Raw genomic sequence first — 27,547 nt, 5'->3', positions numbered from 1 at the left:
GATGGAGAGATGGCACCGGCGGCCCGGCCTCCTCGCGGGGCTGCCGGCCCGGGTGGTCGCGCTCGCCGTCCTCCTGCTGCCGCCGCTGCTGCTGCTGCTGGCGCTGGGGCCGGTCTCGGCCGTGGCGGCGGCGGCGGCGGCGGCCGGCGCGGGGGCCGCCGAGGGCAAGGAGTGCGACAAGCCGTGCGCCAACGGAGGGCGCTGCCAGCCCAGCACCGGCCAGTGCGAGTGCCAGCCCGGCTGGGTCGGGGACCAGTGCCAGCACTGCGGGGGGCGCTTCCGGTGGGTGCTGCGGCGGGACGCTGGGGGCCGGGGCGGCGGGGCGCGGGAGGCCGGCCGGGCCGGGCCGGCGGCCCTGGCGGCCGCTCTCTCGGCCAGGGCTCCCTTGCGGGGTTGTTCTCGGGACGGTCTTCCCGGCCGAGAGAGTGGCCGTCGCCAGGTGACGCCGGCAGGGCCAGGAGGCGATCGGTGAAGCGGGGGTAGGGGGGCGGACTCGGCCTGGCCTGGCTCGTTGCGTTTCTGTGCGGGTCTGATGGCAGCATGAAGGAAAGGGCCGGGGAGCATTGTCGGGGCGCAGTGCGAGGGGTCCTGGCCTGTGTATGAGGAAGGCTCGGGCTTTCTGGGTTCGTTTCATCTACTCCATTTCTGCACAGCCCAACGGATGACGCCCTGGGGAGTTTACAGGGATAAAATGCTGAAACATAGGGGATAAAGACCATAAACATAAAGAGCAGTAAGGGAGGTAGCATGCAGAGAGCAGCACAGTTTTAAGCAGTTGTCAATACGAGAAACGATAAAAATCCTTTTGCCCTTGTAACCTGCTTGGGACCTTGATCTCTGGTCAGCCTGTGGGGGCAGGCCTGATGTTGGGTGAGGAGGAGGGGAGGGTGTGTGTGGTCGGTAAATTAGGCAGGGGGGTCACATTTATACTCTTTACGAAGTGCCCCAAATGGTCAGGAACTGAATGGAATTCATTGATACTGTGTCTTCTGCTTTCAGAGATAAGACTTAAAAGTAAAGAGTCTACGCAGAATGACAATTATTTTCACCTTTCTCATAATCTTCCAGATTTGAAACATGCATTTATTTTGCTATCAATGTGATTTCAAAATGATCAGAAGTTAGTTTTCATGAACACAAGATTTTCAAAAGAAATGTCACATCTTGACTGATTGCGGAGCTTATCACAAAGGGTTGGTTCAAATCTTGCTCCTGCCATGACCTCAGCTGCAACCGTCACTCTTTAGCCCCCAAACTTCCCATCAGTGATGGGAGAAAAGTAATGTTGACCTTACTTGGCATATCCTACTTTTTTCTTACAACAAGTTCAGAGTAGCTTACAGAATTCTCCTCCTGCTTTCAGTCTTATCCCCACAACAACAACCCTGTGAGGTAGGTTGGGCTGAGAGTGTGACTGGCAGAAAGTCACTCAGAACTCTATGGCTGAGTGGGCACTAGAACCCAGATCGCCTGTGGCCCAGTCATGTGCTCTTAATCACCACAGGGGCTCTTTTCTGGTCAGGATGATTATAGGATGATATCTATGCTCTGGATGGTCTAAAAAAGCTCAGTAATTATGTACTTGGGTAAAGCATCTAAAAGTGTTGTGGAAACAGCCTGGATATTACGTATTGCAGGTTCACAATATGCTCAGCATTATGTGCTGTGCACAGAGAGTCTAGAGGTTGAGGGGCCAGGAGATGAAACAGAAAGTTGCATGTATGGACTTCGGCTCACGTGCTGGGACGCTCCCACCCCTGCAGCCCCCCACTTGTGCGCAGGCCTGTTCCAACCTGCTGTAGAAGTTCCCCTTGGTTTCTGTCTGCTGACAGAACAGCACCATTGGATGCAGTTCAAAATAATATTGGAATCACTTCAATAACAATGTGTTTGTTCAAAGTACATTACCTATGGTTTCTTGGCATTTCTTATTATAGCTTTGGCAAGTAGACCAATAAATATTATCTCCATGTTGTAGATGGGGGTGTTGAGGCAGAGGGAAGGTGCGGCTTGCTGTACTGCGTTTCATGGGTGAGAACAGGCTTGTTCTGTTGGCTTTCCAGTGACTCTCCCTCTTAGCCCACTATGCTGTGGTAGCGTAAAGCTGGTAGAACGGAGGGTGATGTTTGGCTTCCGGGTTGGCATGAGAGATGTCAGCATGAAGGGGATTGCAGTGGAAAAGTGGGCTGAACTTTCCTTATACGGACCCAGAAAGACTTGACTGAGACAACAGAGTATGCAAAACCCGTAAAGTGTGAAACTGGGCCGTAACACTGAAATCGCAATCCTGTGTCTCTTTACTGATGAATAACCCTTCTTGAACTCAGATATAGGATAGTACTGACAGTACATTAAAGGATGGGTGTCTGAGCTTCCTGAGCAGTTCATTTACCTGAGGCAGGTAGGAGGAGCAGAAGAGGTTGCTTGCAATTCTGTAGGTAGGATCCTGCAACAAAGGGTGTGAAGAAGAAAGAGGAGTGGACCCAGTTTTCTGAATTAAGGAATAGCTTCCTGATCTGTTGCTATTGGAAGATCCGTCAGCTGTGGAAGGAAAGCTGTAGTTGGTTGTGTGTACTGGGGAGCAGTAGTGATCCCCCAAAGACACGGTGCTTCCTGCTGAAGGCAGATGGATTGCACTGTGCATTAAGATGGCTTTGCAATGGTAGTTTCCAGAGGTTAACTGTGTGTGTTTTTGCTGCAACAGGTTACGGATCTTTCAAGACATTAAAAAAACTTAAGAGAGATATTGTGGCATAAGCTTTGGTGGACTAATGTCTATTTCATCAATTGCTTTTCATGGTACAAACTAGTCCACAGAAAGTTTATACTGCATCAAATGTTAGGCTTTTAAAGTACTGCAGAGCATTTTAGTTGTTGTTGCTTTTTAGCAATGACTGTGTGTGTGTTTGTGTGTTTTGTGTGGGTGCATATAGGTGTAGAGCTGGGACTGAGGATGCTATTCTGTTCTTCGGTGCAAGAATCCTGAGAATGGGTTACTAAGAAAGGTCTAAGGTGGCCGTTGGGAAGGAACTTGAACATTCTCTGTTCTTCTGCTTTCAGTAGCCTTGAAAATAACACCATAAAATACTAATCTATTAAAAGCGTGTTTATCTGCCCCCACAAAAAATGCTTTGTTAGTAATTCTATGGCATATTTGTCATGGCTTAAAAGAAGAGACAATCATGTTTCTTCCTGTTTCTTAAAGTTTCCAGTACTGCCTGCTGGTAATTCTGGTTTTCTGGGGGTGAATAAATGAGTGCTATTTACTCTTCCCCCCTTTCTCTGAAGGACTGTAGAGTGGATTTATGAGATCTTTTATCCAAAGTCAGTTGGCAAAGAGAGGGTAAAGTTGTTTTTCTGGGCCTCGGAGTTTTTTGAGCTTGGGCAGGAGAAGATGAGTGGAGATGATGGAGTGGCACTTGTGTGAATGATGTGGTTACTAGAAAGGAGAATTTATGCTGGCAATAGCTACGGAGGCTTTTACAACCCTGTGTCCACCAGCATTGTGGGTTCTGTGGTAGAGGCAGAAGAAGTGGATGAAAGAATTGGATAGACCTATCAGCAGTCATAGCTTTTTGAGCCTGGGTAGGTAAAGGTGATTCAGCAAAAGCATGGCAACTAGTTCTGTTGGGGGACTTAAGAATAGGGGAGAAGCTAACCCAGAGGACAGATAGATGCAAGGAACAGCGTGTGAATGTTTGGGTCTCTGGCTGCAACAGCAGCATGGAGAAGGGCCTTTTGGCGTCCTTCGCAGGCGATGCAATCATAGAGTTGGAAGGGGCCAGAAGGCCATCTAGTCCAACCCCCTGCCCAGTGCAGGATTTTAAGTTAAACCATTCTCGGATGACTGTCCAGTTGCACCTTGCATGCCTCTAGTGTGGGAGAGCCCACAACCTCCATAGGTAATTGGTTCCATTGCTGTACTGCTCTAATAGGCAGTCATTTTTTCCTGATATCTTGCCAGAATCTGGCTTCCTACAACTTGAGCCTGTTATTCTGCACTCTGGGATGATCGAGAAGAGATTCTGCCCTTCTTCTTTGTGACAGCCTTTTAAATACTTGCAGAGCGCTGTCCTTCATCCCCTCAGTCTAATCATGCCCAGTTCTTGCAGTCTCCTCTCACGGGGCTTTGTCTGTTGCCCTCCTTTGACCTCTTTCCAGCTTGTCTGCATCTTTCTTAACTTGTTGGGCCCAGAACTGGACACAGTACTGCAGATGCGGCCTAACCAGTGCTGAGTAAGAGGGAACTACTGCTTCTTGAGATTTGGAAGTGACACTTCTGTTAATGCATCCCAGAATAGCATTTGCCCTTTTTGCAGCCACATCACCGTGCTGACTGATTTTCAGCTTGTGATCTATAACACTTCCAAGTTCCTTCTCCCTCGCAGTATTGTTCAGCCAAGTATTCCCCATCTGGGAACGATGCACTTGGTTTCTTTTTCCTAGGTGCAGAACTTGGGCATTTGTCCCTCTTGAATTTCATTCTGTTGTTTTCAGTCCAGCGCTCGAACCTATCCAGGTCACCTTGAATCTTTCTGTCCTCCATGGTATTAGCCATCCCTCCCAGTTTTGAGTCATCTGAAAATTCTCATCCAAGTCATTAATGAAAATGTTGAACAGCATCAGGCCCAGGACTGAACCCTGCGGTGCCCCACTTGCTGCCTCTCTCCAGGTTGAAAAGGTGCCAGTAAGGAGCACTCTTTGAGTCTGATCCACCTGATCATTGTTCCATCTAGCCCACTTTTAGCTACTATGCTAATCAGGGTATCATGGGGCACTTTGTTAAAAGTTTTGCTGAAGTCAAGATATATTACATCCACAGCGTTCCCACAGTCTATCCGCAAGGCTACCTGATCAAAAAACGAAATCAGATTAGTCTGGCAGGATTTATCCTTGACAAATCCATGTTGGCACCTCGTAATCCCTGCATTGTTTTCAAGGTGTTTGCAGGCTGACTGCTTTCCAATCTGCTCCAGAATTTTCCCAGGGATTGATGTCAGACTGACTGGTCTGTAGTTCTCAGGTTCTCATTTTCCTTCCTTGAAGACAGAGACAACACTAGTGCTGATTTCTTAAAGATAATGGACAGTGGTTCTGAGAGCTCTTCCACCAGCTCCTTTATGACTCTAGCCGTTTATGTAATAAGACTGGGAATAGTCCGGTAGGTCGTTTAATATAATGGCTCGACTAGCACAATTACAACAGGGTGGAGCATGCCAGTTCAGTGGGTGGGTTGTTAGGGTGGGAACTTGATTCTTGGTCCACGGAGGTTGTGAAGATGTTGTTCTTAGATAATGCGAATGGAATAATGAACCTTGCTTTAAAGTGGTTGATTTGTTTTTAGGGCTGAGGCAAACTAGATGATTGATGGGCTTGTCTTTTCATGAATAATAAAGTATATCTGTGACTCATCAGTCAAAGAGAAAGGAAAAGTAGTAAACTAGGCATGAAATCTTGATACATCTCCTTGGAGTGCTTATCCCGAGAGTAAGGTAGTAGTTTCAGTGGCCAAGTATTTACTCATTTACAAGATTTATATACCACTCTACATCTAATAAAATATCTGAGTGGTGAACAATAAAAAGGGAAGGAGAATAATCCTAATAATGGAAACACAGTATTAAAATCTTTACAATCAGATTAAGGCTTTTATCAGTCCTTCTAAAAGATAGGAACACTTACAGACCCCAGCAGGTTATCATGACCTAATTAACTCTCACTTAGGTGCAGTGTGTTGGATATGCAATCGATGTTGGATATGCAAATTCTAATCGGTGGGATCACGGGGTGTGGAGTATCTTGTGACCCCGGCCATTGTGTATTAATCCATGCTTAACCATCAGTTAGTAGTTGGGTTAAGTGTGGGTTGATCAACCCTCATTTAACCTGCAATAATCTGGTTTGCATAAAACAGCATAACCCAGGATCATTCTGTTGGAGGTTGCATATTCAGAATGCTGGTGTGCTCTGTGAACCAGCCTGCTGTGTGATCAAGTCTTGTCATTACTGGGAAAGTGTGTTGCTGCACTGTCCCTTGGGGAGGCAACGCACAATGTCGTGCAGAACACTGCAGAGTGCATCCTGGATGGACCAGCCGGGGTGGCGTCCAGGCCAGGCCTTGTTCTTCTGCATGCATTGTCGTATAGAACACCTTAGTATGTAAGGTGCAGACGGGATTTGCAGGAAAGCCAGATTATTTCAGGTACCAGTGAATTACAGGCAAAGTGGGTATGTAGTGCAGGCCGCTGTTTGTTAGGTGTCCATGGATCTTTTCCTTCTGTTTCATAAGTGTATACAGTAGTCGCTTTTCATCCAAAGCAGTAGATACTGGCCTACAAAAATTCATATCACAGTGATGGTTAATCTTTAAGGTCCCATAAGATGGAACATGCTAGAGGGCAGGGATGGGCAGAAGCTAGATCTTGAGTGCATTTGTAGAATTTGGGTAATTTGCTTCAGACTCCTGATTTCTTAACTATACCCCCAAAATTGTTCCCTCGCTGCTGAATGGAGGAACGTTGGGATCACCAGGAATGGGTTCTTTGTCTGTGGAAAAACTGTGAATTCTATTGAATCCTAGTATTCAAAACAAATTCATGGGTTCAGAATTCTGTAGTTCTCAGTGTATGCCTTTTTCACCACAGTTGGATTGGTGGATTGCTGGGTGTGGAAAGCAGAACCTGCCTGCTTGAGGTCTTTCTATCCCACCAATAGAGGCGAAACCAGACGTTCACTTGACAAGCCTTTAGGGCTGGGGTGAGAGGCAAGGCGCACTGTGAGGTTTGCCACTTTTAATCATGTATTAACGGAATTGTGGGTTTTACCGAGCAGCGTTATGCTGAAGATCATGGGATAGCAAGCATATCTTAATGGATGAAACAGCTGTTGAGAAGCTGGGGACCATAGGGATGATGGTGGTCCAACAATTGCTTGGAAGTCTCCCTTTTCTGATAAATAGTCAGTAAAACTTTTGTGGCATGCCAGTTCTGTTAGAAAGGGTCAAACCTGATTACCTTAGGCTTCATTTATGAGTTAAAAACTCATCCCAGAATTGAATTTTGTCTGTATGTAGAAGTTTGCCTTAGTTTGCAATATACAGAGAAGCACATGTGCTCACGCTTATGTGCTGAGAAGCTTATCTTACTAATACGCATCATGAACCCTTGAGTTCTTAATGAGATATGGTTATTTAGGTGTTGCACATGAGATCATTCCGTCTATTAGCGACGTTTGTAATTTCAGAGAGAGGAAACCCAGGAATTTGCAGAAGTACGTAACATGTAAAGATTGGATGAAGCAAAGATGGGTCCCACAAGGTTGGTGGCCAGTTTGCAGGGGATGGGGTATGAGGCGAGGCTGAGGGAACTGGGTCTCTTCAGCGGGGAGAAGAGGAGGCTCAGAGGGGATCTGTTGGCGACATACAGGTATGTGAGGGGGTGTCACACGGAGGCGGGTAGAGACCTGTTCTCCCCTGCAGAGGAAGGCAGGACGCGCTCCAACAGAGCCAAGCTCAGGGAGCCAAGGTTCCATCTGGATGCCAGGAAGCACTTCCTGACAGTCAGGACCCCGAGGGTGTGGAATGGGCTCCCACGGGAAGTGGCTCAGGCCCCATTGGTGCGGGTGTTCAAGGATAGGCTGGACGTGCACATGGTGGGCATGTCGTGAGCGGAGCCGGCTGGTGCCGGAGGTCAGACTAGATGGCCCAGGAGATCCCTTCTGACTCGCTCTGTTTCTTTGTTTCTGTGTCCCTGAAGCATCCACGCACACAGCCAGTGCTTCCCCATCCTGTTCATAAGTGTTTCGATGCACTCTTGCCTGGGGCTTACATGTGAAGCGCATGCTTACACGCCTTTTCTGTTAAACTTGCTCTTGGCTCAGTCTAAGGCAGAGAGAAGGGAAGGTGGGTCTGTTGTGTAACGCTGCAGAAAGGAGGAGTCACCCAGGGTCATTCCCTCACTCGTCCGGGAAAAACACCACAAGCAAGCAGAGCGGCGATATCAGGGAGGGTGGTTGGTGGGTATTCTTTGGGTGCCCTGTGTGCTTCCCTGGTTTCTTGTGGGTGAACCTGGCGAGAACCACGGGCTGACCGGGCTTCTTGTCTTTTCCCTGTTGTACTAGTGAGAAGTAGAGAGTCCCAGGACGTGAGAGACAAACATTCGGTCAGAGAGCCAGTGTGGTGTAGTGGTTAAGAGCCTGGGACTGGGACTCAGAGGATCTGGGTTCTAGTCCCTGCTCAGCCATGGAGCCAACTGGGTGACTTTGGGCTAGTCACAGACTCTCAGCCCAACCTACCTCACAGGGTTGTTGTTGTGGGGAAAAGATGGAGGAGGAGATGTAAGCTGCCTTGAGCCCTTTGTAGGAAAAAGGCAGGATATAAATCGGAAAAAAATAAAAATAAAACCTGCTGAGCTGCTGCAGAGGAAGACATGGTAGTGCTGCCGTACGCAAGGCCCCTGGCAGTCATCGATACACTTCCTTGCAAGGAAATGTCTGCAAGTGCAGATGGCCCCGTGGTTCTGTAGACGTTCCTTCCAACGTGCACCAGGGGTGCCGCTTGTGTAGAATGTTGTGTTAAGCATTGCAGCGGCACACAAGGACTGCTGCTGTTGGGAACCTGACCATTGTATTCTGCGGAGTTAAGTTTGGACCCGGAAGTCCTTTCTTTATTAGGCAGTATAAATGGCAGGTGTCTTTCTTGCCCACGACTAGCAAGAGTTGAGTAACAAAGGCATCTATGTGGGTTGTTTTGATTTTAGCAGTCTGAATTTTACTTTAGATACAGTCCGACTGCCAGAACTTGCTTGTGGCGTGCTGGGTTGTCTTTGTTTTACTATGTATGATAGCAATGGCCCTGAAAGTTGTATGCAGTGCTGGGTCTGTATTACTGGGGAGATGTCCTATATGCTGTTACTTTCGTCTCATGAATAGCAAAGTGCTTCTGAGCTATTTAGAGCGTCTTTACGGATGCAGGAGCGTATTCTCTGCATTTTTGTAGCCCCTTTGGGCGTGAAGGAGAAACTTGTATCTCCACAGATGCAGCAGAAATTTGTGAGGGAGTTTTGGCTATTCATGGTCACCCAGTTCATGTGTGGGACATGCTGCTCTCCATCACACTGAATGTGTTCTCTGCATGAAGTGTGGGCGCATACATAGCAGGTTTGCCTATTCACATGAAGCATGGCTTAGGTCTTAAGAAGGCTTGGTGGCTTTATACTGAGGCAGTTCAAGGGTTGATTATTGGATATTGGCTCTTGTCGAGGCATAGGTTATCGTGTTGCATGAGTCAAGCCGTGCTAACAAACCATGCTTAGTTAACCGGGAAGAACCCATGAAGAGAAGCCATTGTTTGTTCTTGGGGTTTGAACAGCAAGTTGTTTGTGGTTAACGAATCCTGGTTTGTTACCTTTCCTGGGTTTGGACAACACGATATTTCAATAGCAACCCCAGTCAACCTTTGCCAACTTTGCTCAGTGTGATGTTGATGTTGCCTGATTCCAGCCATTGCCTTGCCGAGGGGAAATAACCAATTTAAGTTCAGTTTCCCATTTTGAAATGTCTGTATTTCCTGAAGAAACACATGCACTGCTTGGTTGTTATAACAATTAAAACATACAGGTTTGCAATAAGAAAGCATAGGAATATAATGCAGCTTGTGCCTTTTGCACTGCAGAATTAGGGCTCCTTTAAGATGAGACTGATATTTTTGTTGCCTTTTTTGAAGTTAAAGGGGAAACAATTTTTCTTGATGTGCAAGGATGCCATACAAGTGGAAGGTGAAAGCTGAAATCTATGAACGTAGATTTAACATATTTTTGTTTGTTTAACAAAGTAGGAATTAATTTGCATTGAAAATGGGCCTTTTGCAAATATCCGGAGCGTATAGCAAAGGATAGTAATTATTTTGTAAAGAAGTGTTTCTTCATAAGTTGAGAAGTAAATGTTCATGTAGTTTGGCAACTATAAATATATTTTGGGAACTGAAATTATTGCAGGCAGTAGGAGAAAACAGAAGCGCAAGATCATCCATATGGGTTCAGCCAAATTATTGTAATGAAGAAGAACAGTATCTCGCAAAACAATGGCTTTCATGTAAAAACAGGTCTTTGGGGAGAAAACAAATTCCTTAGCACATGCTGTTCTTTTCTTGTGCAGTTCCATGCATTGTAGAATGTTTGGCTGTCTTGAAGTAACTTGGGAATTAGAAGGAGTTGAATGCAAGTCACATGTTCATTTCGGATGTTTGTCCCTGCCTTTTTTGCTTACAAAACACGCGCTTTTTGTATGTCATTGCATGCCGAAGGCTACAATCCAGTGTGTGCATGAATGAATAAGCCCCACTGAATGCAACAGGGCTTCCTTCTGAGTAAATACGCATAGGTTCGGACCATCTCTAAGTATCCCCTGCTGCCAGAGTTTCCTTTGCATATGAAGGGAGCCTTCCAGTGAGACACAGCTAGAGCTAGGAAATGACTGAGCAGCTTGCAATTCTAGGGCGTTTTAAAAGAAACGGAAGTTAGTGGAAGTTAAGTTAATGGAAGCAGTTACAGATGAACATTGCTGAACTCCTGTAACCAAAAGATGCTGAGCACCACACACACACACACACACACACACACACACAGAGAGAGAGAGAGAGAGAGAGAGAGAGAGAGAGGGAGGGAGGGAGGATCCCAGAATATGGTAGTGCACCATTGATGGGAAAAATAAATTCTAACATCTATTGCAGTAAGTTGAATCCTCTTAGAACACAAGTAATGTTACAGGCTTCACTGTAACATTGCAGGTAATGAAATATAAAAATTGGTGAAATCTTCTTCAATATGTTGTTTTCAAGCAAGAAAAATGTGCTAAAAGAACTGGCAAGCAACTCTACAAAGATTGTTATTTATTTATTTGATTTATATCCTGCCACTTTTCTTACAAAGAATTCACAGTGGTTTATATTATTCTTTTCCTGCTCTCAGTCGTATCCCCACAGCAATAACCCTGTGAGATACATCGTTAGATCGATGTGACAGGTAGATCCATAGTACATAAACTAATTTGCATGCCATATATATTCCCCCTCCCCATTTTTGTATTAGCTCTGTTTGTATACTAAAAGAACTTTTAAAAAACAGTAATTTTCCCTCTTTAATTGAGACAGTTACTGTGCATTTATAATGTTATTTCATGAATATGACCATACTCAAAATATATCATCTCTCCTTCTTTTAGTTGTTTTGTGTAAGTTAATGGTCCAACAGAATCTTGACCTTTTAAAATTAACTCGTGCTCTTTGAGGCAGAAAGCCTTGGTCCATATAATGTGTGCAATTTATTGTACTTCAGGTTTGCTTTCACAACAGATATTAATTCGAGCTTGGCAAGGTCCACATGACTGAAGCTGCAGAGTTCTCATGTGTTACCCCTGATCCTGTTGATTTTCTCAGCATTTTTGAGCCCGAATACAATCACCACCATGAAACTCAGGCAGGTAATTCAGTTTTCCCCCTCTCACTTCAGGTAGCATCACACGAACTGTTAGTGGCTTAAAGGGTTAGCTAAAGAGAACTGGCATTTCAGAGAAACGTGTTTCTGAGGGGCCCTGCAAATCGTCTTTGCTCATTTGTGTCTCTTTGGCAAGTTACTGCCTTCACTCAGCTCTCGTGTGTACTGTCCGGGAGAGGAGCTTTCAGTGCACTCCTTCTGGCTGAGTCTTCGAGAGGGACGGCCTTTGTGCTGACCGGGGCACAGCTGGTGAATCCCTTCTCTGTGTTTGCCAGTTCCAGAAATGCATCGTTGCCTGAGAGAAAGACGTGTTGCGACGGGAAGCCAAGGCTTGAAATCTCCCCCTGCTTCTTTGTTTGATTTGCTCCCCTTCTTCCTACCAAGCAAATGGCCGCCGGTCTGGGTTCCTTCCCCCTCACCCACCCATGCCCCTTTAAGTGCCGTTTGCGTAGCATCCCTGTGTCACCATCCCCGATGGTTTGGTGCGGGAGGGGTATTTTGGGGGGCATCAGCGTGGCACTTTGCCTATAAAAGGCTTGCCCGCCGCGTGCCCAAGTGCTGTGCTGCCTTGCGGTGCGCCCGCAACACAACCAATTTCACATCACTTATGAATCATGGTAGGTTGTTTTCTACTTAGTGTTCCTTCAAATTGGTGACATGGGGGATGAAATCGTGCTCTGACCAACTTTCTTGCAAATACCTTTTCTGTATTAAGGTCAGTGCCACGCTGTGTTGGACTGCTGTGCAGAAAGCTTAGATAAAACGTTGCATGGTCTCTGCCCTCATAACAAGCTTCTCTTGTCACCAGCTGCCCTCAGCTGCGTGTGACTTCATGTCTTCAGTGCCTGAAACGCATTTGGATCCCATCTGCCCTTACTGTGCTCATTCTCTCTTCATCCTCTAGAAAGCCCCCAAGACACGGAAGTACAGCACTTATATGCTCTGGTATTATAATGGAAATCGAATCATCGGATCTGTAACATGAAGTGTGATCACTCTGAGAATATCTGTGCTTTCCCTATATTGAAAGGCCGTAAACCACGAACGAACGTTGCTGCGAGGGGAGGCGCCCGTATGGTCACACCCGTTGCAGCCCTTTGTGGGAGTGAATTCCCTACTTAGATAATGTGTGTGCATGTATATTACTTGTTCTTTTCTTACCAGCTTTGCTGGATGACTTGCCCCCTTATGCTTTGTGAAAGTAGTTTTTTCCTCTTTGCCGTACATAAATCACTTCCTGCATTTTGTTCTGCCCAGTCAGCTTTTCCTCAGGCAGCGCTTGGCCCGTCTGGGATGTGGGGATGCTTCAGAATTAGATCATTTGCTCACCTGAGCTTTCAATTGGCTGGTTCAGGGCTACCCTCATTGGTGGTGCCATGGCAGTCAGACTGATCTTTGTGGATTTCCCCTGGATGTAGGGACTGACCTTAATTTTATCAAGGAGGAAATATGTATATTCTCTTGCTCCTTCGCCTCTGGTGGTAGCAGAGCCGTAACAGCCTCTCTGGCAGCTCGCTGCCTGTGCCTTCCTGAGCCAAAGTGTCAGGACATTGTCAGTTAAATTTATGGAGCACAAGGCACCAGTCGGAGAGACAGTGTGTTCCCCGTAACACTGTCCCTTCAGCGACACCTTTGGCACGATCCCTTGGTTCTCATCCACACCTGAAACGGAGCCGAAGAAGAGGCAAGCGTATTTGCTCTCATTCAGCCTTTTCTCCGCCTGACCTGAATTTGGGTCGGGCTCTCCAGGGGCAGCGGGATGGTTAGTTATGTTATGCTATACAATGCTGCCTATGTGGAAGACGTGGAATAGAAAAGAGAGTAACAGTGCTATCCTTGTAACTGCTTAGAGGCGGTTGGAAAGAGTGAAATGTGCTCGTTTGTGTCTTCCTTTCGACCATCGGTGGTTAACATGGCTTGCTGGCTTACGCATACCCAGTAGTTTTTAAAGGCCAGTAATATTTTTCTATGTCTTTATGTATCACACAGATACTATTTTATGTGTAATCCGTGTTATAAAGCACAGTGATTATTGGCTGCACATTTATTTATTTAAAACATTTTTATGCCGCCCCCATCGCAACAAAGCCTCGGGGCGGCTCACAAGAAAAACAAAATATACAACTATAACAATTATACAACAAAAATATTAAAACCCGGTGCATCTCAATTTGATCAAAAGCTGTAGCCTTAAACAAAATATTAATTATTGTGATGGTGCAAAAATGAGTGCCCAAAAATGTTTCCCCATCAGTAATTATAAGCTCTCCCAAGAGCAGTCTGGACACTTCAGTTGGCTGTGCCAATGTCTGTCTGTGAGATGAGGCCTTTTAATTAGGTGAGGTGCTGGAGAACAACCGGGACAAGAGCTGTTGCTCCCGCGACCTGCTTGCGGGCTTCCCATCAGGTTGGCCACTCGGATAGAAAGGCCTTTGAACTGGTCCGGCACTGTTGTACTTTGCTGCCGTGAGTGTAACTACGATGCCCACACTTCACATTGGTCAGATCTCCCATTGCAAGAAGAAACACAGCCAGTTGGATAAATCCCTGCAGATAGAAATGGAGTAGGGTATGCAAGCACACCGGATGCTGCTGATTATTTACTTTGCCAATGTTTAATTAAAATACAGATACACAAGTCCAGTCTTTTCCATCATAAAGACTAGTCGGGTAGTTGGTTGCTTCTGCTTAGTTGGTCCATTGGCACCTTGTAGGGTAAGCCGTTTCAGTGTTTTGTCTTGGAAGAGGCAGGAGAGCTGAGGAAGTTTTGCAATTTGGTAGCTGTGTGAATTCTTGGTCCTTGCTTTTATTAAATTAATGCCGAAGGATATAGTGAACATAGGTACTTGAGTGACTGTAAGAAACCTCCCCTATCTCGCCCTGCCCTGTGCGTTTGTAAATCTTTTCGGGATGCATTAAAGTTGGTTGAACAGCAGTTTATGAATGGATTCTTTGGTTTCTTTCAGTTTATTGGTATATTGAGTGGTGACCTTAATCCTCATTAGAAGATGACCGGGCTATAAGGTTTATTCCAGGCAGAGTAAATCAAGATTGGACTGTGAGTCCTTACACTTGATCTTTTCTAGTTCCTTCTTGCTTGCCCTTCCAAGTCTCAATCCTTTCCTAATTTCTTGGCTGCAGTCTCTGTTTGAGTGGATGGCTGAGCCAAAGCATGCAAAATCTTTTGCGGCTTCATTTTTTCATCGTTAATGTTAAATTTCTGTAATTGTTCTGCAGTCAGGATTTTTGTTTTCTTAATTTTCAGCTGCAGTCCAGTTTTTGCACTTTCTTCTTCACTTCCATATAGTAATATATATATGCAAGTTAGTTAATGATTTGCAAAATTCTGGATAATGGATCCCACGTTGGTTTAGTGGACTTGTAGCTTTTTAACCTGTCTGAACATGGCTGTAGGTTTTTCTCTACATTAGCAGACTAACAAAAGCAAGAGTTAAACAGATTACTACCTTTAGTTTGGTGTCCTGAAATGTGGGTGGGAAGAAAGAGTTACTCTGCTCTACGCTTGCGATCGTGAGAGTTGCTGAGCTTTCTTAGGTTTTACCCAGTTGATGGTGTTTTCAGTGGATCACAGCTGAGCTTGCGTGGCTTGTGTTAGTCAGGCAGTGCCTGAAGAGCTTCTCTGAATTACGGCCTTTTACTTACAATGTGTGGTTGTCAGCCCGTGCTATAGCACACTGAAGGTAGGTGGCAATTTGTAGCTTGTCATACCAGTGGAATATCCTGGTTGCAATTATCCAGACAGATATGTGTCAATAGCAATGTAATGCTTAGAGGGGGAGGTCACGATGCACTCACAGATTGCCGCGTTCAGTTGTGAGTGTCGGTGCTCATCTTCCCAGCACTAAAGGACCAGGAGGAGCCGTGGATTCTGCTTTGCCTCCGCACTGAGGGGCACCTCCCAGGCCCATTGCTCGATATCTTTGGTGTCAGCGATGAGAAGGGTCCTGACTGGGGAACACACCTCTTCCGTCGGCAAATTTTTTCCTCACTTTGCCTGACTTTGTCAATTGTTTGACATCAGGCAAAATTGTTTAGCTTCTCTCTCTTTTCATAGTTAACACATCTTATTTCTGGGGTGGCAGGGGGACAGGGAAATGGCAAAGAAGCGGAATGAATTTGTTTTGCCAGTCTTCACAGCAGAGGATGAAGAACGGATATCCCTGAACTTCTGTATTCTGAAAGGGAATTTATTTATTTAATTTATATGCCGGCTACTACCATAGTCTCAAGGCAGCTTAAGATAAAGATAAAAACCACAATGAAATCAAGAATAAAAGCTTCATTATCAAAATTTAAAACGTATCACTACCAATCTGAGGAATTAGGGCAGATAGTAGTGATAAAAGGTAAACACATCCTTATTGACATACTGAAAGACAGTAAGTCAGCTGGTCCAGAGTTCTCAAAGAACTCAAACATGATGTTGCGACCTCCTTACCAGAATATTTAACATGTCTCTCAAATTAGCCCTTGTACTAGAGGATTGGAGAATGGCTAATGTAGCATCATTTTTTAAAAAAAGGATCTGGAAAATTACAGGCCATTTAGCTTAACATCTGTTCTGGGTAAACTGCTTGAAAGCATTATTACAGATAGAATTACTAAGCACATAGAGGGACAAGCTACGCTGCAGGGGGAAAACCCCTCCAGCATGACTTCCACAGGGGGAAATCTTGTCTCAATCACCTATTTATTTTAGACCTTTTTATTTAAACGATATTTTAAGTGCTGATTTTATTTATTGATTTTAAATTATTGCCAGGATGTTTCCAGATTTTATAAGTATTTGTATAGATATTTATTTATATGTTGGAAGCCGTTCCAAGGGTTATGCGAATGGGACAGCATAGAAAAATTCCAAATAAATAAATAAAATAAATATTTGAATTCTTTGAGAGCATTAGTAAGCAGGACAGGACAATCCATAGATGCTGTTTACTTGGACTTCCAAAAGACTTTTGGCGAAGTCCCTCACTCCTGAGCAGTCATGGAATGAAATGGGGGGAATCCTCTTATGGATCACTATCTGGTTAAAGAACACAAGGCAGAACAAATGAGAATAAATGACAATTTCACTCAATGGCAAGATGGCACCACTGAGGTTCCGCAGAGTTGCATATTAGGAGCAGAGCTTTTCCGCCTATTCTCAAATGATCTGGAATTAGGAGGAAGTGGTGAAGTGACCAGGTTTGCTGATGACCCCACACTTTTGGGGAGGCTAAAACGAAAAGGGATTGTGCGGAGCTCCAAAGGGATCTTTTCAAGCCGAGAAAACGGGCATCAAATGGCACATACAGTCCAGTATAAGCAAGTGTAAAGTAATAAGTAATGCATGTCGAGGCAACCCCCCCCCCCCCCCGTTTTAAAATATTTGAAATCCGCCCGGGGGGGGGCGGGGGAAAAAAAGAACCCGGGGGGGGGGGGGGGGGGCGGGGGTGGACAGTGCGATGCCAGCCCAGTGCACAGCTCACAGCTGCTGTCCAGAAGACAAACTCCATGCTCAGCATAATTAAGAATGGAGCAGAAAATAGAAAATCTCACTCTCCTTATACAAACCTTTGTTAAGACCTCACTTCGAATATTGGGTCCAGAGTATTAATGAATTGGAAAAGTACAGAGAACGGAAATGAGCCCCGGATGGAGCAGCTCCCCTGTGAGGAGCGGCTGCAGCAGCGGGGTCTGTTCTGCGTAGAAAACAAGGCGTGTGAGGGGAGACATGGGAGGCGTTTCGCTCGCCTGTGCGCGCTGGTCGCATCCTGGCTCGTATTCTTAAGTATCCTTGCCAGGTGTGACTTCTCATGCCATCCGACCCGCGCAAGGATGAATTGTTGGGTGGTTAACAAACCATGCCGAAGCCATGGCTTGCTGTAGGGCTGTGGGGTGCCTGGTTCACCGCCTCGGCAGGCCATCCTTGCTAGACTCAGATGACAGAAGAGGCGGCAGGGTTGGCAGCCACTCACTGTGGCGATCGTGGGAACCAGTTCTGTGGTGTGGTGCTGAGAATATTGGACTGGGGACCTGCAAGATCCTAGTGCGGGGTTCTCAAGCTTTTTCACCAGGGGGCCAGCTGAAAGCTGCCAGCGCTGGGCACGGGCCGGAAAGGTGGTGCCCGGTGGTGTGCGCGGGCCAGCATGGGGGCGGCACATGTGCGTGCTAAGGCAGGGGTGGGGTGCACGGTGAGGCGCACAAGGAAGCGGCTTGCTCGCTTGGAGATCATTTCCTCCAAGCGAGTAAACCGCTGCCTCCTGTGCGCGGGGCGAGGTGGGCGGTGGTGGGCGCATGCATGGCAGGTCCAAATGGGCATGGCAGGCTGGATCCGGCCCCTGGGCCATAGTTTGAGGACTCCTGTCCTAGTGCAATGATCCTGCAAGATCCTAATGCAATGATTTTAGGCTACCTCAAAGGGATGGTGCTGTGAGGATAAAATGGGGCAAAAAGAAAGGGTTATGTAAGCTGCTGTAGGTTCATTGCAAGAGGAGAGATGTGGGATATAAATGCAGTGCAATAATGTGATTTGCTGTGTGCTCATTATCTCTTAATGTGACTGGGAAGAATTTCTAACAGCCTTGAATCATCCTTTTTTTCACATGGAAGATGAGGTACACTCTTTGTAAAAGAGGTGATTCTGTGACCTTTAGAAAAGTAGGGGCATTCTTTGTTAAACCCTGTTTTTTATTCTGGTTCAATAGCATCCATATTTTCATCATCATCATTCAGGATTGTGCAAGGGTGTGAGGATGCTTGTTTAAATGCTGGGATGTTAAAGGTCAAATGATCTGCATTACAGCCTTGGAAAATGCATGGAGATATTCTGAACTAAGTCTCAGTCACGCCAATATTGTAATTCTTTGCATACTAAATAGCAGTAAGTCCATTTGAATTTAGGCATTTCTGAGGATACATGCAAAAGTATTGGGCTATGGGGATGTTAGCTTGGCCTTTATTCCATCTTTCCGAACCTTGTGGATGTTCTTGTGTCATGTAAGGTAGGGAATGAACATTCTTAATTTGAAAGCCCAATTTTGAGGCCATTTAATATAAGAGGGATATGCTTTTTTGCCTGTGAATTTGGTTGTATTAGAGAATTTTAAATCAAGTATTTTTTTGAGTCAAGGTTTTCTAGAAAATTTTCCTTTGCCTCAATTGAATGGAGTTCTGATTTAGCATGTCTGTTGAACTTACATTTAATAAACAAAGGTAAAATGCAGGTTGTGTTACTTTTATACTTTTTACATAATTATGGAATTTTACAATTTTTTCCTTTCCAGTAGGTGCAGTGAATCATTTGACTAGGGGGAACATCATGGAATTGCACGTGCACTTAGGGTACTTCAAATGCTGCATTTAACTGATGAGCCTCAGCATCTCCACTTTTTCAACATCTCCCCTGGTCTTCAACTACTGCTTCTCTTCTCAGAGCACTCATGCAGCAGTTACTGCCGTCCCGAGGCTTATATAGCAAGGGGACGGCATACAAAAACTTTAAATAAATAATAGATAAATAAATACTGCGGTTCTCCCACAGTCCTCAAATCCCCACAGAAAGGCATGCAATACAGTGGTTGGGAAGTAAACGAAGGGGGGATTTGTGCCCCTTTAAGGGCTCGGAGGTAAATGTAGGAGAACTTTGTGCATCCGCAGTAGCTGCTCCAAACAGTTCAGGGAGTTAATATCTCTTCTCTCTAGAGTAGCTGCAGGCTTGGAGAAGGTTGAAAGAATGGAGGGCACTAAGAGCTGTGAGTTGAGCATTTAAAATTGGGAGGATTGCATTGCTAAAGAGGAGACAATATCCCTGCGCCTTGGCTGCACCTTCTCTTGCTGGGTAGCTTAGCAGCCTTGGTTGCCCTGCTGAATTTGGATGACACGATGACCCATTGTGGCTTGAACAGCACCTCGGACAAGCCATGGTTCTCAGCAAGGCTTGTTCATGAAAAATAAATCACATTGTAGAAACTTCACCAGGTTCAGATGACACAACCACCTGCTACATCTGGTTCCCAGTGGTGGGTCGCTGTGTTGTGGGAACCATGTCACTTGGTTTTCCCTAGGAGGCTATGATGCTCCTAAGCGCGAAAATGTTGACATTTGAACATGCCTCCTGTGGGCTGGTATGAATTCATTGTGCAAGTGGGACATGCGACCATGGAAATAGCTAGTGGAAGCATCCTTCAGAACCGGCTATGAAAGCGATCCATTTTCAGTCGTACCTTTTGAGAGCTGTATTGAATTTACAGATGGTGTTTGAAATGCAAGAGCAATAGCAAAAATATAAATAGGCTGCTTTCCATGAGATCTTTCAATTAAAGGCCAGTAATAAGTTTCAGGTCCATATAGTTGCCTTTCTGTCTTCATCTCCTTTTTCAGTATTGCCTGCTGGACACGAAATCACTTTACAATCCAATTTGAAAGGCTACTAGCTTTCCTTTAATGAAATGCCCTCCTTGAGAATTGCTTCTTTATCTCTCCTCCTCTGCCTCTGTTGCCACAGTGAGCTTAGCAATGCAATATTCACAACAGGGGTCTGTAATCTCCATCTGATACGTTATGCCTTCAGACTTGTATTATGTATCTCCTCTTTTCACGTTAACTTTTTGAGTCCATCCTTGATCTTTATCATTCACTCTGCTGAAATATTAGTAAGCATTGTTCAGGATCATCTGTTAGTTCACTGTTGGAATCCAGGCTCTTAGGTTTAGTTAGGCGCTTAGAACTGTTAAGTTTATTATGTGCTTTGAAATGGCTGTTATGAGTACAGTTTACCCTGTGTTATGGCAGTGTGACAAAATGAAGATGTGAGACGCTACGGAAGGAACAGCTAGCCTTGTTTTTGTATTCCTGAGCAACTCCATGCATTCACGTCTCGATATTCCTGCGTACGCTTCAGTTCTTCAGGATATTTACCCTGCTCTTTTCTGCAATCTATTTTCAGAAATTGCTGTATCCTTCATGGAAATGTCGAACGTACTTGTCAGAGCCTGTGTTTTGTAATTCGCATATTTTTGACATAGGAATATAAGAATTGCCTTATTGCATTAGAATGCAAGAAAATAATTCTGCCTCCAATACCAGCAGCCAGCCAGCCAGCCAGCCAAATGCTCCAAGAGAGCTCATTAGAAGAGTGTCAATATGATAGCCACTTCTTGTTTGTTGTCAGCATTTGTGGAAGGAGTATATGTATTCTACACACAACCATTTAGCCATTATGGCTAATCTGTGTTTTCTGTTACCACCCGCCCAGCCCCTCCCTTTGGTCGAGCTGACCCTCCTATTACATTCATGCTTTGTACAATGCTAAGCCCTTTCCTCTGTTAGGACCTTGTGATAATCACCTGAGATTTAAATTTTATCATTTGAATAAATGTTAGGGTTGTCTTTTAACTTGAATAAGACCCCTTAATTGTAATGGCCTTTTTAATTGGTGAGATTGAGATTGATGACAAATACACAGCTAGAGTTCTTGAAGGGGTTACTGCTTATTTAAGCTGCCCATACATGTTCGCTTCCTGTTCCATGTACCAGAGAAACCTCAATGTGGCATTTTCTTCCCATTTGTGTAGACTTAGTAGATCCAAAATGAAAGGCAAATCACCCCTAAGACTTCTCTGGAACAACATGTTAAAACAGTGGTGAGAGTAGGAGCCTGCGCGACTCATCTTGTTTCTAGGATTTAGGGCATTATGCGGAGGAGGGATGTGTCCCCCCCCCCCACAGACAGTTCCCTTTATTTTTATTTATTTTATTTTATTTATATCCTGCCTTTTTCCTCAAAGGACTCAAGGCAGCTTACACCATTCTCCTCCTCCATCTTATCCCCACAACAACAATCCTGTGAGGTAGGCTGGGCTGAGAGTCTGTGACTGGCCCAAAGTCACCCAGTTGGCTCCATGGCTGAGTGGGGACTAGAACCCAGGTCGCCTGAGTCCCAGTCCTGTGCTCTTAACCACGACACCACACTGGCTTGATCCAGCTGCGGAGGGGAGGTCCTCTTGTGAGTGAGTCACTCTTCTGTCCCTTGCTTGCTTACTCAGATGGAGGCCTAAGAGAGCTTACTGTATTTTTAATAAAGCGATGGCTTGAAACAAAATCATAAACTGTTAGTCATGCTCACTTAGTCACTGGCACTGAGGTTCAGGTATTGTTAACTTCAGGACTGGATTACTCTAGGGGACTTTCCTGCCCAGGACATGCAACTGGTTCAAAACGCAGGGGACAAGCCAGCTAACTGGGGCCTCTTTCTGACAGCGAGTCACACACTTTTACTGCTTAAGATGTATAAACCCCTACAGAACTTGTGACCAGGTTGTCTTGGGGTACCTCATCTCTTGCATCCCTGCCTGAGCTTTGTAATCATCAGAGGACGCACTCAGGAGGGTATCGCAGGCTCGTGAGGGTTTTCTCAGGTGTGGTTGTACACGTGGGAGTGCATTCACTGCACCTGCCCTCTGGAACACATTGCAGTACTGACCCCCACGGTTCTGAACAGTTCAGGTGGCTCCTCAGGTCCCATCTTCTCACACTTCTTTCCCTGAAGTAGGACCCGCCAGGTGTGAGCTGTAAGCTGTGCATTTTTATTGGTGATTTCCATTTTATTTTTGTGTAGCTTTTTTGTTATATTGTTGCTTTGATGCTATGGCACTGTTCACTGTTGTGCAACTGCAAAAAGGAGTATATAAGTATAAAGGAGCATATAAATGGGAATGTTACATTGCTCTTTCTTGAACTCGACCTTTCCTTCAGGTTCTTCATTAGGCAGATAAATACTGCATACAGTTTTGCAGTGTGCAGACTTAACGTATATATTAGTTAGAGCAAAGATTTGGTTTATTTAACCGAACCGCTTGTTGCTTTCCACATTGATTGTACGAGGCAAACTATTAATCCTTCCTTTGTAGGTTGCTAATTAGGATTCCTGCCGATGCCTCCGTCTGTTGGTTGCTAATTCCATGTATTGAGGTCAAAGCACTTCGTAATGGCTTTAGATCGGCTTCTGCAAAGATCCAGTTTGCATGGTCAGATTCTGCTGCTGGAGATCTGCTTTTGTTTTCCGGGATTGCCAGCTCTTATCCCAGAGATGCCCCATGACTGCTCACAACAGGTCCCGTAAATTTGGGAGAAGAGGCAAGAGCAGTGCGACGTGATGTCCTCAGGTGGCTGGAACGGCTGACTTTACCGGATTGTCAGGCTTAGTAAGATACATGTGTCTGCCGCGCAAGTACATCTCACACCTCATTGGTGCTTTTGGAGGCCTGGCAGAGCAGAGCATGAGCATGATACCCTTCCAGGGAGCTGTGCGCTTAATGGGATGGGCGAGGAACCTGAGAGATAAATAATAAAAAAGCCATGCACGCTTGCCTGCCACCGACTTGCCGTGGGCAAGTCACTGTTCTTTTGACCTCAGTGTCAGCTGGCTGTGTGAGCAGCAGTGGCAGGCCTGGCCGCCTGTTGCGAGGATCGTTCAGGTGATGTACGGGATGTGCAGTGCGATGCCAGTATAATTTTATTAGAGGGATCGCCGCAAGCTTACTATGGGCTGTCACCTCTTACGCTTGCACATCAGTTTTTTAATGCAGCCAAGAGAGAGTGAGCTTGTAGTCTTTTGTAATGAAGTGAAGATTATTTCAGCGGTGCTTTGAAAATATTTAAGAGAATGTTTTTTTTAAGCATTAAACCTTTAGTGTTTCTTTCTCTCTTTTTGCAAATACTGAACCAAATAATCCCTTTTTAACTTAAAATCATTTTGTTAGATTGATGGTAAGAAATCCAGTTTACACCCCATCTCTTCATTTTCTTTTAAGTAAGCCTTAAACAAATCGTTCTGAAGTGTTCTGGTTGATCTACTGGGGAGAATCCCAGGATTGCTTGAGCAGTGATGAGCATGGCTGCTTTTGTGATCGAAGGGTTTTAAAATACTAAATGAAGTGTATCACCTGGGACAACCACAACCTCTAGAGTCAACATTTCAGGTATCAAGCCATGAAGAAAATGTAAGGAGAAAACACTTATTGGAATTCACGTTTCCCAAGATTCCTGCTCCTGGTTTCAGGGAAAGGGTATTAAATGCTGGGCTCTTCAGTGAAATCGCAATCATGCCAGGGAGTTGTTCTCCAGACTTTATCTGAATAATGTGATTCCTTTAGGATATTTTTTTCAAAAATCCTAACTGGAAGTATGGCCAGAAAATGAAACGCTTAGACTGGCGTGCTGAGGCTGTGTGAACAAGCCGTTGTTCTTGAGGTCAGCTGCTACTGGAAGTCACACTGCAGATTATTTCTGCTTTAAAGGGTCAATTGAAGATTTTAACCAGTGGCTTATAGTTTCTGAAAAGTTTTAATCTGGTCAGTTGAATGTTTATCTCCTGCATCTGATTCTTGGTGGTTTCTGACCACAGCCCTTTAAAATGCTTTACTGCATTTTGGTGTTTCTGACTGCTGCAAGATGAATAATTATATTTTAATGGGAGTTCTATTTAGTTCAGGCTTCACTGGCCTTCCCTGTTTCTAGGGAATAGAAACTGGTTTGGAAAAGTGGAGGTAGCTGGTGAATATATTTGGAGGTAGTAGATGAATATATATTTAAGACATTTGTCAAGGGCTTCTACCTCCACAAAACCATCTAAAGTAGTTAGCAGCATTAAACATCTCTAATAGTCACATATGAATACAAGGCTTAAAACAATGTATCTTCTAAATCATTAAAAATTGACATAGCAGAACAAGCCAAGTTTAAGTCAGCGTATTTACAACAGCCAGATGAGACTAAGAGGAGCATTAAACAGCAAACTTCTCCACAAAGACTCTCCTTGAACAAAAAGCTTAACTTGAAGGAAGGTGAGATGGAGACTTCCTAGGGAGCGGATTCCCTGATGTGAGCCCACACAGGAACTGTCCCTTTCTGTGTTGGCCATCTGTCTAAACTGTGACGGTGGCAGCACACGGAGTCCCGGGCACATAGGTCCATCTGGAAAAACGTAATCATTTTGAATAACCTCTTTTGATCCCGATGAGGGATCCCGGTGGCTCAAGGCAAGAAATAATGAAGAACTGAAATATTTGTCTCCGTGCATCATAACTGGAAAACCTTTTGCTGGAAAATCTGATTGCCCTTATTCACATGAGTGTGTCTCATGGCGTGCCTCTAGCACTGTAGGTATAATCTCTGTAGCACAGTCTGTGTGCAGATGTGTGAGTGATGCTGAAAAGAGCAGATGGTTTGGGGCAGAGGCACTTTGCCTTCCAAAAGCATTTAATGGGAACTCCAGGAAACATGGGCCAATCTTAGTCTCTAAAGCACATGTTCTTACTAAGAATATAAAGATAATTAAGGCAATATCTGTTGGCTGGAAGGCTAATTTAAAATAGTACATACAATAATCTATTGTATCATATCTGTTGTAGCTGCTGGGTAGAAGCTGTTTGTTGGCTTACCAGAAGATTCCAGGCACTTTTCTCTCTCATGAATATTATGTATACGCACACAGGAGGAGTTATACTGAAATTCTCATGAATGATAATTCATCCTGATTAACTTAGATTAAGGATAATATGCTGATGGGCCACTGAAGCATAATCCTTTTTTACCCTTATCACAATTTTTTAAAAAAGTTTGAGAAAATGAAGAAATGTATCCTATGATATTTTGCATTATTTATTTACTAGATTTATTGCCCGCTTCTTTCTTACAACAAACTCAAAGTGGCATACGCCACCTCCTGCTCTCAAATCTGATCCCCACAACAACAACCCTGTGAGGTAGGTGGGGCTGAGAGTCTGTGGCTGGCCCAGAGTTACAGCTGACAGCATGGCCAAGTGAGGGCTAGAACCCAGGTCGCCTGAGTCCCAGTCCCCTGCTCTTAACCAGTGCACCGCACTGGTTCTCATTTGACTCACAGGATTAGGATGGGAATCTAAGGAAAACGAGGAAACCCTTCGATGAAATAGGAATACTTGAACTGAATTACTCAAGTAGGATCCAGGCAGTGCTGGTCAAAATCATTTCTAGTTTTAGGAGTTGGAATTACCATTCTAGCAGCCTGCTTTAAAAGTTGCCATGGCACTCCAAAGGGGTGGATTAACTTCTTTTAAATTTGTAGGTGTCCTTTGATGTTGACATTAATTGGTGGGCACACTAAAGAGCCTGGAAAGACAGAGCAAGGCCATCCAGCTCTGGGGACTGGCACTTACGGAGAGCAAATCGCCTGTCAGGAAAGTATTTTAGCAAGCTGTGCACTCTGAACATCAGATTGCTGGATGTTCCAGTATATTACTGTGAGTGTGAGCGGCCATGTAGGGTCCCAGCTTTTCCCGGGACTGCTTGGAATACTCGATCTGGAGATGGCAGGGACTGTTCTGGCGCTTTCTGCATGCTCAGCTTGAGCTCAGTCCTGAACTGGGCATGTTCCCCATTTTTTAAAAAAATACAGTGACATTGGTGTACATGGTACTTAAGTCAAAGGCTTCTCAGGCCTAGTTACCTCATTCACAGCTGTAGAAAAATGGCCCTAGTCCCTGAACAAGTACAACTAATGGGAATTCTGCTGATGTATTAGTGCCCTAAAGAGATCATCATTCCTATAAACTCCAGAATTTTAAAGTACTCTGTGTGGAAACGGTGAGATCATCTGATTTATGTGGCTGGCACAGGGGAAGAGAGCCATGCGAGGACTGTTTTTTCTGACTCGCAATGCTTGCTGCCTTATGCAGGCCTCAGAGATATCAGGTCTTGTGCATCGATTGTCTGCTTTAGTTCTAATAGATCAGAAGAAAGTGGACTGCTGGCCGTCGCCAGTTCTGGTTGTTGCGATAATCACCTGGCCTTTCCTTTTAAATCATTCCCGCCAGAATAAAATGGCCGGTTGCACAGTCTCTTCCCCACACTCTTGGGAGATCTGAGAAGAGCAAGGGTTTTGGATGCCGTTAAAACTGAGTAATTCCCAGAGTACTGAAACTCATATTTTATTACTATCTGCCATGGACAAAATGGACTTAAAACAGTCATTCCAGTAACTACCCTGGAACAGCTGGATTGTTTAGCCTGGGAAAAAGGTGAGTGCGAAGAGACATGATAGAGGTATTTAAAATGGTGCATGATGTGGAGAATGTGTAAAAGGAGACATTTCCCTCCCTTTCTCATCATGCTAGAGCCTGGGTCCATCCCGTGAAACTGATTGTACAGAAAAAAGGAAGCACTTCATAAAATTCACTGCTACATGTAGTAGTAATGGCCGCTAATTTGGATCTCTTTCAATGGGGATCGGGCAAATTTACGAAGGGGTTGTCCGTACTTCCTCGTCCTCATGGCTGTGTGCCACCTCCCTCCAAGAGCAGAAGTTTATGCCTGTGTATCCCGGTTGCCAGGTAACCTGGAGGATGTTTTCGCCTCATGTCCTGCTTGTGAAGTTCCCATGGGCCACTGGTTGGCCACTGTGTGAACAGAACATTGGATTAGAGGAACCAGGGCTCTTCTGTTGTTCCTATGTCGCTTTTTTAGAAGTATGCGGTGTCTTACGCCAAGTAATACATCCATTGTACATACCTTTGTGTGGAGGGTTTCCGTACTCTAGAGCAATGACAAATTAAACCATGAACTGTGAAGTACCGTTCCTGATCATGCTTTTTCTAGTTGTGCATTAAGGTATACACATGTAATGGTTGTTTTAACTGAGTTGTGTTATGGAGTATGCCCCTATTCCATGTCTGCATTTCTTTCTTTCTTGTTTTAGATCATCATTTGCCTTAATTCTTACCCAACTGCTCATCTAACAGATTCCCGGAGCAGCTTACTGCTCAGTAACAGTTATAGTCTGCTCCAGAATAGACAAAAGAAAAAGGATGGGGAAGGAAGAGGAAAATAAACTTAGGTGTTAGTTCTTAAAATAATCAGCTTATGATGGAAGCAGTTCAGGGAGAAGAGCCAAGCACTGGAAGTCTGTAGCGCTGGAGTGGCCCTGCTTCTGTGGTAGCCCGGTGGAATGGAAGCTTACCAGAGGTACCTTTCAAAATGCAGATCCAGCGGCATGGCAGTTTTCTTCTGCCAGTGCA

General features: G+C 45.0%; 1 protein-coding gene across 1 annotated transcript in view; it reads left to right on the top strand.

The window, feature by feature from the left end:
- Position 1: 1 nt before the first annotated feature.
- ATRN (attractin) overlaps positions 2 to 27,547 on the top strand; it is a 146,255-nt gene continuing 118,709 nt past the window's right edge. Inside the window, exon 1 of the mRNA XM_044428469.1 lies at positions 2 to 282. Coding sequence (XP_044284404.1) covers positions 2 to 282 — 281 coding nt within the window. The remainder of the gene's footprint in view (positions 283 to 27,547) is intronic.

The sequence above is a fragment of the Varanus komodoensis genome, unplaced genomic scaffold, assembly GCF_004798865.1.
Source record: "Varanus komodoensis strain SLA01 unplaced genomic scaffold, ASM479886v1 scaffold2, whole genome shotgun sequence".
In the NCBI taxonomy this organism is placed as follows: domain Eukaryota; kingdom Metazoa; phylum Chordata; class Lepidosauria; order Squamata; family Varanidae; genus Varanus; species Varanus komodoensis.
This window is presented reverse-complemented; position numbering and strand designations above follow the sequence as displayed.